At 40.6% G+C, this 20,211-nt stretch overlaps 1 protein-coding gene across 1 annotated transcript in view; it reads right to left on the bottom strand.

Annotated features, from left to right (window-relative positions):
• LOC146642013 (fibronectin type III domain-containing protein 4-like) overlaps positions 1 to 18,021 on the bottom strand; it is a 60,535-nt gene extending 42,514 nt beyond the window's left edge. The window contains exon 1 of the mRNA XM_085399360.1: positions 17,197 to 18,021. Within this exon, the coding sequence (XP_085255486.1) occupies positions 17,197 to 17,281 (85 nt within the window). The 5' untranslated portion in view covers positions 17,282 to 18,021. The remainder of the gene's footprint in view (positions 1 to 17,196) is intronic.
• Positions 18,022 to 20,211: the final 2,190 nt, after the last annotated feature.

The raw sequence follows: 20,211 nt of genomic DNA, 5'->3' as shown, positions 1-20,211 counted from the left end.
ACCTTTGCCCACATGGATCATCTGGACATGATGCCAGATGAGGACTTTAAATAGACAGTATTTAGGCATTTAAAAAAACAAACACATAATGAACACGTAATGAAAATATGCGGTGAAAGCACATCCTCCTCCTCCTCCTCACACCCTCCCTGTCTCTGCCAGTGACAGCCAAGATCCCCCCGAACTCCCATCGCGCTACGGTTGCTAAATCCCAACTGCTTTCATCTGCCAGCGCTGCAATGGAGTGCTCACACACTGAATAGACTTCTGCAATTACATTATACACAGGAGAAGAGAGGAGATGAGAGGGGAGGCTTGGATGGAGTCAGGAAGACAGAGGAAAAGAGAGAGATGAAAGAGAGGTGGATGAAAGACGACAGGAATATGACAGAGCAAAGAATGAATGAGTCAGGAGGGGGGGGGAAGAGATGGGAGAGCGAGAAGAAAGAGCAATTATCCTGGGCAGATATCAAGAGATGGGGACGGCGGGGTTTTCAATCTTTGGTTTTGGAGAGAAAAGACAGACGAAGGGCAAAGTGGGATGGATGGATGGAGGGGGGGGAGAAAAATCAATGTGCAAGGAAAAAAAATGGAGAGAGGGTGGAGGGACAACGGGGGTGGGGAAGTAGTATGTGGATATTGATTAAATGATGAAATACAGCAGTGATCAGGTGGATGTTAGAGCACATACACACAGTTTCTACATGCCCTTGTTTGTCCTTCATGTTTGAGTCGAGTTTGTCTGATTACATATTTATGACCATCCATTTTTAACTTCTGGAATATTTCAGCACACATCTGGCTGCTTTTAAAGTCTGTGTTTCAAATTATCCTAACTTGAGATTTTCATTTGTTTTCTAAGATTATACATACACAACAGGCAATCAAATAAACTGACTTAATAAAAAAAACATGTCAATAGCACTCAACTCTTTTTATTCAAAAACGCCCCTAAAGCGGAAACGAGCTAAACAGCGGTTGATTAAGGGCTTAACTACATTTAAGTCCCGCTTAGTCAAGCTTTATTTATTTTTACTGATAATTTAGAATAAATAAACTATTGCTGTAATTACAATTATGTATGCACAATTATGTATTTAGAATTTTCAGGTTTCTTGTCAAGGAAAAAGTGACTCTCCCATTTATAAGTATAAGAGGTATGATCCAACTGAGCCAACCATCCATCTATCCAACCAACCAACCGACCATCTATACAACAAACCATCCATCCCTCTCCAGCTTATCTGTGGTTGGGTTGGTAATTATAGGTAACCAGAGACTAGTGATGCGCAATGAGCAGTCACTTCCTGTGTGGACACCTCTTTAGCCTCTAGCCAACAGCCAATTTTGGGGGGCTTCCAATTAATCCAGGGTATCCAGTAAATGGATAACAAACAATACACAATGTCTATTCAAATCTGATTCCTCAGATTCTGTACACTGTTCACTCTTTACATCAGGGGTGTCCAACTCCAGGCCTCAAGGGCCGGTGTCATACAGGTTGTAGATGTGTCCTTCACCCAACGCAGCTCATTTAAACGGCTAAATTACCTCCTCAACATGTCTTGAAGCTCTCCAGAGGCCTGAGAATGAACTAATCATTTGATTCAGGTGTGTTGACCCAGGGTGATATCTAAAACCTGCAGGACACCAGCCCTTGAGGCCTGGAGTTCCCCACCCCTGTTTTAGGTAGATTTCTAAAAGGGTCTCTTTTGTCCTCTACAATACTTTTGTCAACACGTACCAAAACCTGCTTAAACATGAACTGTGAGAATGCAGGCGGATTACAGATGTGAACAAGGAGGTTGAGAATTAATTTAGAGCCAATCAACCTCATCCGGATGTGGAAAACCAGGGCTAACCATGTTGGAGTCAATGGAGTTATTATTTTGTTTGTTTTTTGTTTTTTTGATAATCTACAGGGTGGGCCATTTGTATGGATACACCGTAATAACATGGGAATGGTTGGTGATATTAAAGTCCTGTTTGTGGCACATTAGTATATGTGAGGGGGCAAACTCCTCAAGATGGGTGGTGACCATGGTGGCCATTTAAAAGTCGGCCATCTTGGATACAACTTTAGTTTTTTCAATAGGAAGAGGGCCATGTGACACATCAAACTTATTGGTAATGTCACAAGAAAAACAATGGTGTGCTTGGTTTCAACGTAACTTCATTCTTTCATGAGTTATTTACAAGTTTCTCTTTGTTCACAGCCTTTGACATGTCGAAGAGGTTAACATGTGAGGAGCGGATCGAAATTGTGTTGATATCTGGTGAATGCCATAACCGGGTCATTGCAGCAGATTTCAATGCAAGACACCCTACGAGACCACCCATCTCCCATGCTACAGTTAGCAAACTGCTTGCTAAGTTTTGTGAAACTGGTTCAGTGTTGGATTTGCTAAAATGTCGACGCAAGAAAACTGTCACTAATGAAGAAACATCAGTGGCTGTCCTAGCTTCATTCAACAAGAGCCCACAGCGTAGAACTCGCCGCATGTCACTGGAGAGTGGCATTAGTTGAACATCCCTTCGGCAGATATTAGCTACTCACAAAGGGCACCCTTACAAACTCCAGCTACTGCAGCATCTCAACGAGGATGACCCAGATCGGTGCACAGAATTTACAGAATGGGCAAAACAAAAATTGGAACAGGACCCTCAGTTCACGCAGAAGATTTTGTTCAGTGATGAGACAAACTTTTATGTGAATGGTGAAGTTAACAAACAAAACCAACGCTATTGGTTGACACTAACCCACATTGGATGGATCCATCCAAGATTGTTGGAACAACAAAAGTGATGGTTTGGTGTGGTATATGGGGTACAACGATAGTGGGTCCATTCTTCATCAATGGAAACCTCAAGGCCACTGGATATTTGAAATTGCTACATGATGATGTGTTTCCCTCTTTATGCACTGAAGCTGGCACGTTCCCTGAGTTTTTCCAGCAAGAATGTGCACCACCACATTATGGGTGCCAGGTCCGAGCATTCCTAGATGAACAGTTTCCTGGAAAGTGGATTGGTCATTGTGGGCCAGTTGAATGGCCCCCAAGGTCTCCCGATCTGACCCCCTTAGACTTTTATCTTTGGGGTCATCTGAAGGCAATTGTCTATGGTGTGAAGATACAAGATGTGCAGCACCTGAAACTACGGATACTGGATGCCTGTGCTGGCATTTCTCCTGTGGTGTTGCTATCAGTGTGTGAAGAGTGGGAGAAGAGGGTTGCATTGACAATCCAACACAATGGGCACCACATTGAAAACAATTTATAAGTGGTCAGAAACTTGTAAATAACTCATGAAAGAATGAAGTTACGTTGAAACCAAGCACACCATTGTTTTTCTTGTGACATTACCAATAAGTTTGATGTGTCACATGGCCCTCTTCCTATTGAAAAAACTAAAGTTGTATCCAAGATGGCCGACTTTTAAATGGCCACCATGGTCACCACCCATCTTGAGGAGTTTGCCCCCTCACATATACTAATGTGCCACAAACAGGACTTTAATATCACCAACCATTTCCATGTTATTACGGTGTATCCATATAAATGGCCCACCCTGTATATTAATAGAAGTGCCACCGCTTAGAATATGCTATGTAAAAAGGGTGGGTGGAATAAGCTAACTCTTTACAGCACAGGTGTCAAACTCATTTTAGTTCAGGGGCCACATGGAGAAAAGTCTATTCTCAAGTGAGCCGGACTGGTAAAATCACTGTATATATAACTTAAAAACAACAACAACTTCAGATTGTTTTCTTTGTTTTAATACGATCAACATAAAAAATAACGCTAGAGCCTGTGGACAGTATGTTCAAAATAGTACAGGCACAACATAGCTATTAATTACAAAACATTTCAAGCTATTTGAAAGTTCTGAGGACAAAGAACACACAAGCACAAAGTGCCTCAGTGATTCACAGAAGTATATCACAGATCACAGAACTACATCAGGGTGTCTCATGCAACACTTTCAGTGGGGTTGCATAGTTTATTTGACTCCTGATACCTGGCATCGTTTAGCTTTCACCAGCTCATCAATATCGATCATCACATCCTGAGCGGCAGCTAACTTCAAGATGTGATTCAAGTGCTTGTGCGTGAGCCTTGAGTGCAGTTTTGTTTTATTTATGCTCATTACAGAGATTACAGAGAAAACTTGCTCACAAAGATATGTGGTTCAGAACATGCACAACAGTTTTGCAGCAAGGGCTGTCAAGCTGGGGTAACCTGGCAGGAGATTCTGATAAAAATGTGTTCAAGCCAGCTGCAGCAAATTTGGCCTTCAAATCCAAGTCACACTGCAAGTCTATTATTTCAAGTTGGATCCTGACGGGCAGATCAAAGGGATTCACGGTGAGTCTTTCTCCAGTTCACCAAACAGGTGAACACTAACAGTCCCGTTATTTTATCTTTGAACCGCTTCGTATCTGCCACACTTTGGGTCGTGCACACATTTTTCAGATAGGGGAAGTGAGCTGCATCACCACCAGCGAGCTGTGTCTCCCACAATGACAACTTCAACTTGAAAGAACGTAGGTTTTCATAATACTGCGTGACAACTTTGTTGCGTCCTTGCAGCTGTTTGTTCAAGTTATTCAGGCGCTCTGTAACATCCACCATAAATGCAATGTCCTACATCCATTCTGCGGAATGAAATTCTAACACTGGTTTGCCCTTTTCTTCTGTAAACTGTTCAATTTCTTCTTGTAAATCAAAGACACGTTAGTCCTTTATTTATCCAGGTAAAAAAATCTCATTAAGATTAAAAATCTCATTTCCAAGAGAGACCTGGCATGATGTGGTCTTTCTCTCTGAGAAGGCTGTCAAACTGAGGGTGATTGAGGCTTCTGGATCGGATGAAATTAACAGTTTGGATGACCACCTTCATGACGTTATCCATTTTCAGTGACTTGCAACACAAAGCCTCCTGGTGCAAAATACAGTGAAAAGTCCAAAAATCACATCCTCCATTTGCAGATTGCACTTTATCTCTGAACTTTTTTACAACGCCCGCGTTTTTCTCGATCACTGAGGGCGCACCATCTGTAGCCAGGCTGACAGCACGGGACCAGTCCACTCCGACCCTGTCCAGCACACCGACGAGTGCGGTGAAAATATCAGCTGCATTCGTTGTTTCTGTCATCGGCACCAACTCCACGAACTCTTCGGTGACGGTCAATGTGTCGTCAACTCCGCGGATGAAAATTGCCAGTTGTGCAACATCTGTAATGTCCGTGCCTTCATCAATTGCAACTGAAAACGCAATAAATGACTTTAGTTTTTTGCTTCAACTGGCTGTCCATCCGCTGAAAGATCAGAAATCCTGTTGGCAACTGTGTTTCTTGTCAGGCTGATATTTGCAAAGGCCTGTCGCTTTTCAGGGCACACAATCTCCGATGCCTTCATCATACATGTTTTTACAAATTCACCCTCACTAAATGGTTTTAAAGCTAGTGCAATTTTGTTAGCAATGAGGTAGCTAGCTTTCACTGCAGTGTTACTGATGGCTATGAGTAAACACAGACTGCTGTTTCTTCAGACCCGCCAACAGTTCATTCACCTTCTCTCTTCTCCGCTGTCCTTGAAAGTTGTCATATTTATCGGCATGAAGGCTCACATAGTGGCGACAGAGGTTATATTCTTTCAGCACTGCAACATGCTGGGAACACACCAAACATACAGCTTTCCCATTCATTTCCTTGAATAAATAAGAGTATGACCATTTTTCTTGGAACACTCTGCATCCACTTTTCTCTTTTTTGACAGAGACATATTGGGGCAATGAGGGTGCCAAAGCACATCAGGTTTAAATTTCGCAGGCAAAACTAAGTAGCTCACAATTGCTATTGCGCCAGTTTAAACAGATGCGTTTTGAGCTGTGACTTAAATACGGAGAGGGAGTCAATATTTCTTATGGCTGGAGGAAGAGAGTTCCAGAGCCGAGGAGCAGAGCGACTGAAAGCTCTGTTCCCATAGTAATAAGGTGTGAGGACGGAACAGTAAGATGAATAGCAGATGATGATCTGAGAGGGCGGGAAACAGTGGTGATATGGAGCAGGTCACACCAATATGAAGAAGCAGATTTATGGACACACTTGTATGTAAGACGTAAGATTTTAAAATTTATCCTGGGTTCTACGGGCAACCAGTGAAGCTGCTGAAGAACTGGGGTAATATGAGCTCTTAACGGAGTGCAAGTTATGACCCGAGCTGCAGAATTTTAAGAAGTAAGATAAGATAAGATAAGATAAGATAAGATAAGATAACCTTTATTAGTCCCACACGTGGGAAATTTGTTTTGTCACAGCAGGAAGTGGACAGTGCAAAAGTTATGACGCAAAAATTAGAATACAATAAGAATAAATACAGTACACAGCTGTACAGAATAGAATAAAATAATATACTATATACAGTAGAATAAAATAGAATAAAAATATACAATAAGATAAAAATAGAATACGAATGCTATATACAACTGAGTAAAAATACAACGATGCCAGAAAAGATTATTGCACTTAGTGTTATTGCACATGTGTGGATGTGTGTGTTTGTTCAGTTAAAGTCTTTGTTGTGGAGTCTGACAGCAGTGGGGAGGAAAGACCTGCGAAATCTCTCCATCCCACACCGTGGGTGCCGCAGTCTCCCACTTAAGGAGCTGCTCAGTGCTGTCACAGTCTGCTGCATGGGGTGGGAGACGTTGTCCAACAGGGATGACAGCTTAGCCGCCATTCTCCTGTCACTCACTCACCATCAAGAAGTTGGAGTTTATGAAGGGACCTTTCAGGGAGACCAAATAGGAGGGAATTGCAGTAATCAATACGGGACGTAATAAGATTATGGACAAGGATGGCAGCAGCATGGGGAGTAAGGAAGGGATGGAGTCGGTTAATATTACATAAGTGGAAGTAAGCAGACCGGGTTATGTAATTAATGTGAGACTGGAATGAAAGAGTATTATCAAGTATGACACCCAAAATCTTAACCTGAAGGGAGGGAAGGGTAGGAGAATTTTCAACGTTAATGGAAAAACTGTGGGATTTGGTTAAGATAGATGGTGTACCAACAAGTAAAACTTCAGTTTTATTACTGTTACGGTAAGTTTGAGAAAATTGGAGGAGAACCAGGATCTAATCTCAATAAGACCGTTTGAGAGGGAGGTAGGTGGGAGGGATGAATTGGGTTTAGAAGAAATGTAGAGCTGGGTGTCGTCGGCATAACAGTGAAAATTTATATTAGATTTTTGAAATATATGACCCAAGGGCGTAGATTTGGTTTTGGCATTGGTGGGGACGGATGATTCAACCACCAAACTATATATGCTATTCTACATGCTTTTAAACCATTTAAAATTACAATTCATAGTTTTATATGTGAATTGTACACAGCAAATCCAGCATGTCCAAATTAACACTGTCGGATTTGATTTCAACACTATTAAAGTGTCTATATGGGTCCACACCAGAGAGTGTTAATTTAACTCTTTTTGGAGAGTTGGTACGTTAACTCTGATTTAGTGTTAAACACCAAATCTGTCTGGAGTTGATAATTTAACACTTGGTGTTAAGAGTTTATATATTAACTCTCAAAGAGTATTTTAGTTTAACTACGTAAGAGTTATCTTCTAATTCATTCTAAAAAGCGGGAATTTTACTGTTCTGAACTTCCAGAAATTTCTTTTGGAAATAAACATTTACTAAAAAGACGCAATGGTTTTTGAAAAACATTTATTCTGAACTGTGACCACAATTTCAAAACATTTTCTGAAAGATGTAACAGTATACATGTTCTCACTTTCATTAGAATTTTGTTTATCAAAAGGTCTGACATGGTAAATGCAAATAACAGCATTCTCATCACTTATTTCTTCAATACAATATGCATGTCCTTCATTCATCCCTTTGTGGAACTTCAACGCACTTCTGCTCTCCCCCATATTCCATCTTCACAAGCATATCCTGTGCGGAGATTGAATAAAAATTAGTTGACACTAATTAATGGCACAAATAATCCAGTAAACAATTGCAGCACAGTAAAAAAAAAAAAAAAGGAATCCTCTTTGAGCCATTACTTGTGTAAAGTATTTTCCCAAAAGACAAGGACACAGGCAACAGGTAATACTGAGCTAAATGTAAAACCTCAACCTTTTTCATTTTTACCTAAACCGTGTGCACAAAACTCTGGAGGGATCTATGCTAACGTAGAACCCAGTCAGGACGTCTGCTACTGCTGTTTGCTCGTTTTTTTTTTATGGGCGGTCGTTTTCAGGCTTCAAGTAGCACCATTATACCAACATTTCACATTCTAGACATTGTTTTAGGTGTATTTGACCAAAAGTTTGACTGAAAATTCACATGCAAGCTTTTTTTCAGTGCTGTGGTATTTGCCCGCAGACAATACCTTTCAGCTAGCTAAAACAGAATATTATGCTATCAGCGAGCAACATGGCTAATGCCTTTCACACAGCTTTGTCTCAACTCCAAAGAGCCACAGAAGTAAAAGCTCATAATAATAATTGAAACAATCTTTGAAAAAATGACTTACCAAGCATGGCAAACAACTCAAATATGTAGAGCAAAATGTTCTGAAACGGCTTCACTTCAGCTTCGATTGGAGCCGTGCTGGGGGCGGAGTCTGTGAATTTACTCTGTTGGTGTCATAGCCCCTCTAGGAGTTCAGAGTTAAGAGGTCAAGAGTTAATGTTTCCATTGTAACACCTCCAGATTTGACAGAGAAACACTCATTTTTAACACTCGATTTTAACTACTATCATTTTACACCTCAGAGTTACATTAAAAGAATGTGACTCTGCTTAGAGTAAAATTAACTCTACTTTTGCAAGAAGACTATTAACACCAAAACATTTAACACTTTTGAATTTGCTGTGTATAATGTTAAATTACTATTAATCAAATGACTAAGTATTTTAGACTTTAGTTTACTTCAGCCATATTCCATACAAATCAGGTATCATGCAAAAATAAAAATAGCTTCAAATACAGTCATGACAATAAAAATATGACTTTAAGGATTTAACAACATTACTTTAGTTATAGTACACCAACATGTCTTATACATTAGCACTAAGGGAAAACTGAATGATCTGGTGGTTTTTGTCAATAAAACTACTCATCTAAGATTACCACAAAGTAAAAGATCTGTCAGCAAAATTATGCAACATTTTAGGCACACTATCAAATCAGTGAGCTGGGATTTTTTATTCTAAACATGAACTACTGTTACAGCAACAGACATGGACACAACTCAATGTTCACTATGTGAAGGAGCCAAACACATGCCTTCTCCTCTCGTTAACTGAGATAAACTGCTGGCATATTTGTTTTACATCTATACTGTCCAGTCTCTCCTGGTGGACATGGTACAGCCTCTGTAAACTAATATCCTGGCTTGCTCGAGGCTCTCTGACAGTTTCAATCAAAATTAGAAATGCTACTCTGAGACTGAGATAACTAATAGTGCTGCCTGTTGTGCAGTTAGTTTCCAAAACACTTATTCATGGTTACATATACTTTTAGATTGATGTGGGCCAAAACCTAGGATAGCCTGTAACGTTATTATGACACATCTTATGAGTGAACTTGACTTTAAGTGACTTACAGGTTTCTTTGAAAAATACTTTCTTATATCCAGGTTCTTCCTTTTTGCTGCCGTCCTCCTCTCCTCCTTGCAGGTCCTCGCAGCGCAGCTTTGCTGCCATTTGTTTATGTTTTATTGGAGGTTTTTTTATTGTTCTTGTCATATCAAACTGCAGTATGGAGCAAAATAAGTTGAAAAAAATCTCTTTGGTTCTGGAGTCAACATTTTAAAATAGGTTTTTGTTGCAAAGGAGAAAATGCACAACTTTTTTTTCCCTCTACAGATTTTCAAAAAAGTAAAAAAGAAATGCATGTTTGATGCTGCCAATTATCAGCAAGAAAATGCAGCCTGTTCTCAATCCCAGGGTTTCAGATACCTTCTTTTGTCAAAGCATGTCTGGCATCTCCTTTTGCACACAGTGTCCTTCTGAGCCTGCAGCAGCATGTTTGACCTGCTAAAGGCTGAAGGTAATTAGTTTTTGTGGCACGTTCCTTCAAAAGCAGCCGTGGAATTAATAAATGCCACAAAACGTTATTGCATTTCTCCAAAGCAGACCTCAGAATGCAGAATAATAACCCCTTTTTCAGGTCTTGGAGTTTCTCTCACAGCTCTGCTTGTGCTGAGTTTTGGAGACAGTAATCCTAATCCGGATTTTAACAGGAAAATAAAAAGATAATTTAACAGAGATGTGAAGTTCGGCCTGGATGTGCTTACTCTGGAGAATTTCCCTCATCTTCCCGTCCTTATTTGAAGTAAAAAAAAAAACAACAACCCTCCCACACTGTGGTTTGATCTCTCCACACGGTGCTGTATCTGTGTGTTGTACTATGAAATGGACGAAAGCCAAATCTACTAAACATGGATTTTTTCGTCGGCCTCCGACCTCGTGTTTCTCTGCAGGACCACAAGATGAAAACAAAAACAAGTCCGGAGATGGCAGCTGTTTACCTCCGCTCGTCCTGGAGTACTCTGTGACGTGTGACTCGAGTCGGACGTTCAGCTGTAAATCACAGCGAAGAAACAGTTTGACGATTGACTCAGACAGCCTAATCTCACTAATGGCTCCCTACCACTCTCTGAGATGGATGGATGTCCGTGGATGTGCACGATCTAATATAGTAACATCCTCTCCATACTGATTAAATATACAGTATGAGTGCATTATGAGACATTGTTCCCCTCACTCCTCTTACATAAGAGCGAGACAGAATGAAACTTGTTGTTGCTTCACTTTGTGTTTTTTTTCTGTCCCTGGCTACCTTTGAGGTCATTTCGTGCTGCACTAACTTTCTTTGGTGTCTCTTTGCAACTGTTTGTGTTGATTTCCATAAAAGTCTTGATTCACCACTCATTTCTTTATGTTTTGCTCAGAAAACAGGAACTTAGGATGTATTGAAACGTACAAACATATAAGGCAAAAAACCCCAACAGAATTTGCGCAATTTTAATGAGCTGAAAGTAAATATTTGGTTTGACCATCTTTATTCTTCAGCAAAGTCTGAACTCTCTTAGGCAGCTTTCTTGTCATGTCTTTAAGTCGTCTTCAGGAATAGTTCTGCAGGCTTCTTGAAGGACATTCAAAGCTCTTCTTTGGATGTTTCTGCCTTTTGTTCTGTTCTCTGTCAACATGATCCCACACTGCTTCAATAATGTTGACAGTGTGTTTTTCTATCCAGGTATTATTTTACTGCATTCTCATGGTGAAAAATCTTGCTTTTGTTCATCAGATACTTACCAGATGGTATTACAAAGTGGATCAAAATCTGATGGCGCTTTTCTGTGTTCATAATTCATCAATTTTAAGTGGCTCAACAAAGAAAGCCCCCCAAAATACTTGGGGGACTGGACTGGGTTAAAAATGAGTGGAAAAGTAGCCAAAAGAAACACACTGGAAAACCTCCACAAAGTTTTAAGAACTACTGGTCCAGAGACAGAAAGTCTGGCCCCTTGGAAGCAAAAATATAAAGAAATGACAGCTGGCTCAAAACTTTTGCACAACATTGTATGTGTTCCTTTCTGTTCATTTTCAAAATATTTTTTTTAATTTTGTGCCAATTTTCATCCATCCGTGACTCTCTCTGGTCACTCTGTGACTGTTGTTTTCGGATGTCTTCATCGTGTACCATGGAGGCTCTGCTATGCTTGTGATAATTTTGTGTTCCCGCAACGTAATTTTCTCCTTCTCTGTGAACCATTTGCAAATCTTTTCAGTCCTTTTGTGTCATTTTTCCATCATTTTTGCCTCAGTTTGTTATTTGTTGTCATTCTTTGCCACTACTCATTTTTTAGGATGCTTTCCATTCTTGTAATAATTTTGCATGATTTTTCATTTGTTTTTGTTTTTGTTTACAACTGTCTGTTTTGTTGCTTTGTGCATTTTTTTTAACGTTTTTTGTGATTATTTTGTTTTTCTTTTCCATATTTTTTGTGCTTTCTGTGTCTCGTTATGATGAATTTAGGGTCATTTTTGTGTTGATTTTCAATATATTTGTTACAAGGACACTTCATTTTTTTGTTGTTTTTTCATTTGTTTAGTGAATCCGGAGACACTCAGCTTTTGTGGTTATTTTAAATGTTCTATTTACACTGTGCATTTGTGTTGTTTTCCATTACTTTTGTGCCTCTTTGTACACATTTTGTGCTTTCCATTATATTCTTGCATTACTTTCTTGTTTAGTGTAACTTTTATATTGTCACCTTTGAGGAAATTTTCAAATAGTGACTTTTTTGTTACTATTTGTGTAAATGTCATTCACTGGATGTCTGGATGTGACCAGGTGATAGTTTCTGTGATCATTTTGTTTCTCTATCTACATGGCAGAGCTATGCTTATTGCTTTCCATACATTTATGTTTCTTCGTGATTATGAAAGATTAATTGAACCCTAGCGGCTGACACTACGAGTCCTCCTTACCCCTGGGCGTGTGCCCTGCATGTCCTATTAGGAATCCTTTCATGAGAATGGCAATTTACGTTTGCTGGCCTAGCAACTGTAAACTGTAAAGGGGTGGACATGGTTGGCAACGAGTCTTAGTACTATCCCCCACACCATAACACCACCACCACTAGCAGCCTGAATCTTGAAAGCATGGATCCATCCTGCCTTGTATTAATCTTGTTTATACCAAATTTTGATCCATCTGACTGTTGCAGCAGAAACCGAGACTCATCAGACCAAGCAACATTTTTCTAGTGTTACATTGTCTAATTTTGGTAATTCTGTGTGAATTTTCATTTAAATCATCAGGTTGCCATGGAAAGATAAGGACAATCAGCACTGAGCTGAGGCAGTTATGTGAGGCTGAGCTGAGTATAAAGAGAGGCTTCGCTGCTGGAATAAAACAGCACTTTACCCTGCTCCTTTTAAAATAAATACCTCCTGTGTCTGCAGTTGGTGCATTTTTATGATCCCCCTACAAGCTCTATGCTCATCTTTCTGCTTTGTTCTCCTTTCTGAAGACCCGTGTAGGACAGCTTTCGTCTCACTCCCGAGGTTTTCATCAGGGAGCGGCGAGATGCAACAGAGAGAAACACAACTGCAAATAAATCTTGGGAATTTATTCTTGGCTTTGACAGCATACGGACTAAAAATATTGTCGTGCGAGGTCCAGTTACTTGACTAGACTTTTTAGCCACATCCCACGTAAGCTGGCAAGAGCTTTGCCACGCGATAAAGAAAGCTCAAATATAGCGACTCCTTTACAGAGCACACACACTGGCCTTTTAAATATAAGTTTATAATGAAGGTCAGAGCTGTTGGTGGTGTCACAGTGGACTGCCTTATATTAAAAAGTGTGGCTAATACTCTCCTTCCTCTGTTAGAAATCCTAGCTTGTAATCACTGTAGAGTACAGATGCAATAACAAACTCATATTGAAGTAGTGCCAATCAGAACTAGACACTGAGTGCATGCCAAATAAAGCGACAAAGTGGCCTCTGCTGAATTCTCTGCTGGTACAAAGACTAAAATGTCACCCCAAACTATTCAAAATATCAGCTGAGCATGTGCATGTGCGGCTTAAGCAAAGGACACAAACCTGCAGGTGTTTAAATTTTCATTTTTGAAAAAAATGTAAGTAGACTGACCTTGTACATCACCCACATTTACTCTTAATATCCAAATTAGTTTAGACTAGACACTCTTTGACCTATAACTGTTTTCTCAGTTTCCTTAATAAATAAGACTTGGGATAACATATTCTAATTTTAGTTTGTCATTCTAGATGTGGGATATTATTTGAAGGTTGACAACTTAAGCAAAAAATTGGCTAAAATGAAAAGACGGCTAAGCGATGCGTATTTCTTGCCTCAGAGGTTTTCAGAAACACATTTTGCTGAAGCATCTTCTTAATTCGTAAGATGAAAATTAGCTCCAATGTTTGTTGAAATCTGGGACCTCACAATCAACATAAGCTATTCCTCTGCATGGTTATACAACCATGTAGGAGAAGGAGATCACTGTGTAGTACTGGCCGTCAAGCATCCATTGCAGTGATGCAAATATGCCCCTATGGCCAAGCATATCGTTATTTTGTCAGAACCACAGGCATCCAGGTTCATGCATGAGGTGTCCTTTCGAGCGTGCACCCAGACAGACAGGGTTGTGACATCGAGCTAAAGGATCTGGCACTCCCAACTCATCATTTGCCAATATTCCTAAACCTAACCGAGTCAGGTTTTAGTGCCTAATGCTAACTACTGAAAGCAAAAGTTAAAAGTGAGTGAAAAAACAAAACAAATACGCATGTGAAGAACAAAATAAGCAAAAATGAAAACACACGATGCACTGTCTCCTAGCTGAGAAACCTGCAGCCTCCTAAGGCAGACTCGGTAGGTCTCTAAAATAAGACCTTTATCTCTCTGTGTTAGAGCAGCAACACCAGGGAGCAGATTCCTGAAATCAGGAGATGCAGCTGATAAATCAGCATTTCAGACCAGAATCATACAAAGCAAAAAGAGATGGTCATGCTCAAATGAAGACTTGTCACATGTTAAATGACTTGTCAGGCACAAGTCGTTAGCTGAGCAGTGTGTGGCTTCAGAGCCAGATGCTCAGTTCAAGCCTTCATAACAGGACTTCACTAACTGTCGGGAGATGTAGCAGTGACTACGTCCATCTTCAATCTGTGGTCAGGATGACAACATGACGGCACCACCACAACAAAATATTAACTGTAGGTAATGTAACTCATTCCACATAATCCTCTGTAGGGCCCAACATACATAGAAAAGTTAAGACCGATACAGATACCAATACCTAATACTGATATTGATCCTTATACCAATACTGAGCGTAATACCGATACTTGGTGAAAAATCCGATACATTAGCTAATAATTTTTTTGATATGTGTAGTTATTTATGAGTTCTTACTTACATGTCGTAACACTAATATGATATAATTGTTTTACTGACCCAAAAAGTGGTTGATTACATGTTTATGCCCGAAACTGCTCGAGTTGGCAGCTGGTGGTCTCCCAAACATGCGTTTTGTGAAACTATTCAACATCATTTGCTTTTTAGATTTTTACTATCGGCTAATACTCATATATCAGCAAGTAGCTAATATGAGGCCGTCCTGGCAGAGCTAATCCCCGGGATGCATTTTTTCATTTTTACTTTCAAACAAAGACATAAATTGGATCAAAAATGACTGATCATGCCTGTTGAGCAAAGATTTTAGATTTGCACATGTTGGAATTTTAATTTTCTGATTCAGGTTGGTCCCTAGTTTAACGCCCAGTGAACAAATTCCATTTGTTTCAGTGTTAAAATCTTTTTTATTTGACTGAAGACTCTTCAGCCAGTTAACATTGCTTATAATCCTGCTCAGAGTCTGGGATAAGCTAACATCCACCTCTTTTTATGGACTTTGTGGGTATATAAGGCATGCAAAGGAAGATACTTATAAAACAAGAACATACATAATCATAAAGGATAAAGCAACTCATTTATTATAATCCCCCGTGTGCGGGTAATGCATTGTTAAGAATGTAACTCACACTGAACACAGATTGTTGTGCTAGCCAAAGCCTTTTGTTGAAAAAGCACAATTTTCAATCTCATAAAACATAGAACAAATATTTTTACACAAAGCTATAACCAGGTGTAATATCACCTGCTGCTTCAAAGTCATGAATCAATCTTTTTAAAATAAGACGCCGGTCGCTTCCTGAAGTGCTGCTGTCTGTGATTTATGGTGAAGGAGGGAAAAAAAAGGCTTCCTCCCGCAGCTGTTTGTCATGACTGGAAATCTGCATTTAAAATTAATGGGTGGCAGAGAGCAGGAAAACGAAGCGTGGTTGATGAGCTCCCATAAAGACATGACGTCTGTGACGTGAGCTGAGCAGGTAAAGGCCGTGTGGGGGGATATAAAGACATAGCAGCTCATTGGATAAATCGATACAGAACCTTGTAAGCGCAGATTAGCTGCTCTTTGGTATTCATCCAAAAAGAAGCATGTTAATTCGGTGCTATTTGCCAAAGGCTACTTTGGATTAAACCTCATGGGAAGGTGCAGAGGAGGGGGGATGTGACCAGTGGTCTGGGTGATTTAGGTGCATTCCTGCAACAGCTAATTAAACAGAGCAAAGGAGGAGTGAGAGAGAGAGAGATTGCTTTGAAATTCTAATCCCCCGATAGGCATTCAATTAAGGTTGGGACACTTTTACAACAGCTGTTAGTCTAGTTGAAATATGAGGCGTAAACAGAGCGCAGCATACGCTCCACTCACCTCAAATCACACAGGTGGACACACAAAGCAGTGTGTCAATGTAGAGTCGCGCCGCTGTCACGTACTTAAAGCTGTAGATGATAACGAAATATCGATCATCTTTCAGGGCCAACAGCTTATTATTACTGCATATAACGCCAGTTTTTACAGGCTAACATCCAGGTTTTCCCTCTTTTGTCCCACATGGTATTTACACTGATGGTTGTTATTTGTGTTTGGCATCTTTGCAAACTTTTGCAGCTTAAAAATGATGATGTGTGGGCTTTCAGCTGTCCATTTTCTGTGCAGAACACCACGTGAACAGTATCGCCTTTTCATGATTGCTTTCAGATCATACAAAAGAATGAAAATAATGAGGCCGTCCTGGCAGAGCTACACACACACACACACACACACACACACACACACACACACACACACACACACACACACACACATACATATATATATATATATATGTAGGGTTTTTTGTTTTTTTAACACTGCATTTAAATCACCATTCCACTTCTTACTTCTTATCAGTCAGACGGAGGTATTTCTAGAGCCAAAGCAAAACGAGGCTCTTGTCCTTGCTCAGATATAACAAGGACATTGGGCTTTTTAAAAATTCGATGTTTTTCCAATGGAGTTTTGAACGCAGCTTGATTAAAAAAGACAAAGCTGCTTCAAATGAGCTTAAATGGAGAGAAACAGCGTGGTAGACATGTGTTCAAACACCTGTGTCCCATCATGCCGTAAAAATGTCATAATTATGTGAGTTATGCCAGCTGTTTGTGCCAATCCTGTCACTGCTTCCTAAAGTTTCTTATATTTAGATTAAATATGACACACAGAGAAGGAAAACGGGACACTCACTTCCTCCGACCATCCCCGGGGTCTGCCAGCAGGCCAACAGGAGCAGCAGCATCAGCCCGAGATCCAGGTGAAGAGACACGGTCATAACCTCCTCCTGTGTCTCCACGCACAAATACGCACACACCACCACCACCACCAGCACCTCTGGCTCCTTCTGCACGCTTTCTTCTCTTCCTCACCTTCTCACCTCCTTTACCCCACCTCCCCCTGCTGCTTATTTACTGAAGGTCTCGCCACGGGGTCACCACTGTTTCCACATCACCCGTCATCTTCTGCTGCTGCTGGTGCTGCTGCTGTGGAGGGCACAGTTTTGCCAGACCGCACGGGTCGGACTCCCAACTTGCGCGAAGTAGGTCAGTAGGTGTGCAGCCTAAATCCCAGCCTCTGCTCTCTCACCGAGGGCACGGAAAAGCGCAGAGCGGAGCCCGGAGGAGCAGAAGAAGGTGGAGGGGGTGGGAGAAGCTAACAGGTAGTCTCCGTGTCTTGCGGTTTCTGGTTAAATGTCGGAGATTTCGTCGCAGCAGGTGGAAGGTCGGAGCTCGGTCATTTATGAGGAGAAACTGCGCTCATTCGGGGTTCGTGTGGATACATAAGAGGACGGAGGGGCTGATGCCGAGGCTCCCGACGTCTCTCACAGGAGGACGCAGGAGCCCAAAAGGTGGTCCCGTCTCATCCGGAGAACAGCAGGCTGGTTTAAAATCTGGCAGATTGCGGGGAACCTCTGAGGATCAGAAAATATATGTGTGTGCGTGTGTGTGTGCGCAGGAGCTTCAGCCGGGAACTCCTCACGTCAGCCGCAAACACAGCCGATCTGCACCGACACAAATCCTGTCACTACACAGAGCATGGAGGATGATGAGGATGAGGGGGGAGAGGAGAGCGAGAGAGGGAAGGTGGGTGGGAGGGAGGGAGAGGACAAAGAGGTGCGTTTCTGTTCGCGGAATAACCTGCAAGCTGCCAGAGACGAGCGCTCTGAAGTGCCAACTGTTGCTTATGTAATAAGCCTCGCAGCACTGATCTGAATTCATTCCTTCAGAGATCAACAAGTACAGCCACGAGGCCATCTGCCTCTGACTGGTTTTAAACTGGGTGCTGTTTAACGCTCAATTCCAGTCACAGCCTCCCAGTGGTCTGTGACTCATACTCACTGGTTTTCTATTTGAGCTATAGCTGCCGTTTTGTTACCTTTTAGCCATAGCCTGTATGTAAAAGATGGACATAACCACTGAGGACTGTCAGAATTTTCAAATAGTTGTTAACTTATTTAAAAAAAAATATAAAAAAAAATAAGAAAAGAAATATCATTTGTAGGACTATTTTTTTCTCTTAACCCTTTAAAGCCAGTCAGAGCAGGCACGCTCTGTTTTGCGTAACTATTTTTAAATCCGGGTAGAACTGCAACCATGTAATTTTTTTTGCTTATGAAATGGAGGAGTTGTACTTACATCTGATGCCATCAGCTTGATCTATGTCACGGTTTCCTTCCACATATAGCTTTGCAAAAATGGCATAAAAAGCACTTACAGCAACAAAAACATAATATTCCAGAAACATGCTTTGCCGATCCGATCAGCTGTTCATAACACTTCCTAGTCCATCAGCGTGAACTATCGCATGTCTGCCATGACCTGCCCGAAACCGGAAGTGATGTCATTTTGCAGAAATGCAGTTTTTTTTTACCTTCAGGGCCTTACGAGCCTATACTGGTGTTTTTAAAAGTTATGTTTGACTTTATGACTTTCTTTATCGTTTCTGGGATGCTGAGGACTCAAATTGCACTGCTGGAAATAGTTAATTTTGGGCTATAATGGTTGTATTGATGTATATCAACTTGAAATGCTCCCAAAAATGGCACTACAGCATGTAAAAATATAATATAAGCTCTGGCGAACTTGGTTCTATGGTAGGTCTTAAAGGGTTAGCTATACACTCACTGGCCACTTGATTAGGTACACCTTGCTAGTACTGAGTTAGACCTTCTTTTGTCTTCAGAACCACCTTAATTCTTTGTGGTATAGATTCAACAAGGTGCTGAAAACATTCCTGGGGGTTTTGAGATTGTAGCATCACACAGTTTAATGCAGATTTGTCAGCTGCACATCACAAGGCAAGATGGATCCATGTTTTCATGTTGTTCATGCCAAATTCTAACCATATCATCTGGATGGTATTAGAACAGGTGATGTCGTTATAGTCTTCTGTTGCCCAACTTTGGTCAGCCTGTGTGAATTGTAGCCCCAATTTTCTGTACTTAGCTGACAGGAGTGGCATCTGCTGTGGTCTGCTGCTACTGTTGAGATGCTTTTCTGCACACCTTGATTGTAACAGGTGGTTATTTGAGTTACTGTTGCATTCCTATCAGCTCAAATGGTTTATTACCTATTCAGGTTGTGTATCATGTTTTTAAAAAGCACCCAAGCAACTAAGTAATAAAGTAATTAATTACTTTTGAAAAGAAGTAATCAGTAAAGAAACTGGATTATGTTTTTGGAGAAGTAATTAGCAATTAATTACTTTTTCAAGTAACTTGACCAACACTTCTGGTTAGTGAAGTCCAGTTGTGAAGCTCCAGCTGAGTGTTTTACTCGCTCACTGGCTGATGACTCATAAATGACAAGTGATTAGCCAATACAGACGCTGTACTACCAAGTATTACTGCCAAGACTTACTTCTAGAAGCACTTTGGTATAAGAAACTCACTGATACCAAACCTCTTACTATTCTACAGGAAATGAATTTGTGAGCTCTGCCTGTTTGTCTTCTTTTTTACATAAAACACAACAAATATTGTTGTATAATGTTATTTTTCTTTATATGATGAGCAATGTTCCCTCTAATTTTTCATGTGTCTGAGCAAACACACAAACTCCCTGAGCGGTCCCTTGGACCACTGTGAGCAACAGCAGACGTTTGCACTCATTTATCTAAGTTACATGGTTTATTAAAGAATCTAATTACAGTATTTACATTTCTTTTAGAATCCTTTTAATTAACTGCTTTATCCCACTTACAATG

Source organism: Rhamphochromis longiceps, linkage group LG23 (genome assembly GCF_057381845.1).
Source record: "Rhamphochromis longiceps isolate RC_006_pf linkage group LG23, R_longiceps_female_GT1.1, whole genome shotgun sequence".
NCBI lineage: Eukaryota > Metazoa > Chordata > Actinopteri > Cichliformes > Cichlidae > Rhamphochromis > Rhamphochromis longiceps.
Note: the sequence above shows the minus strand (reverse complement) of the source record. Positions and strands in the feature narration are given on the sequence as shown.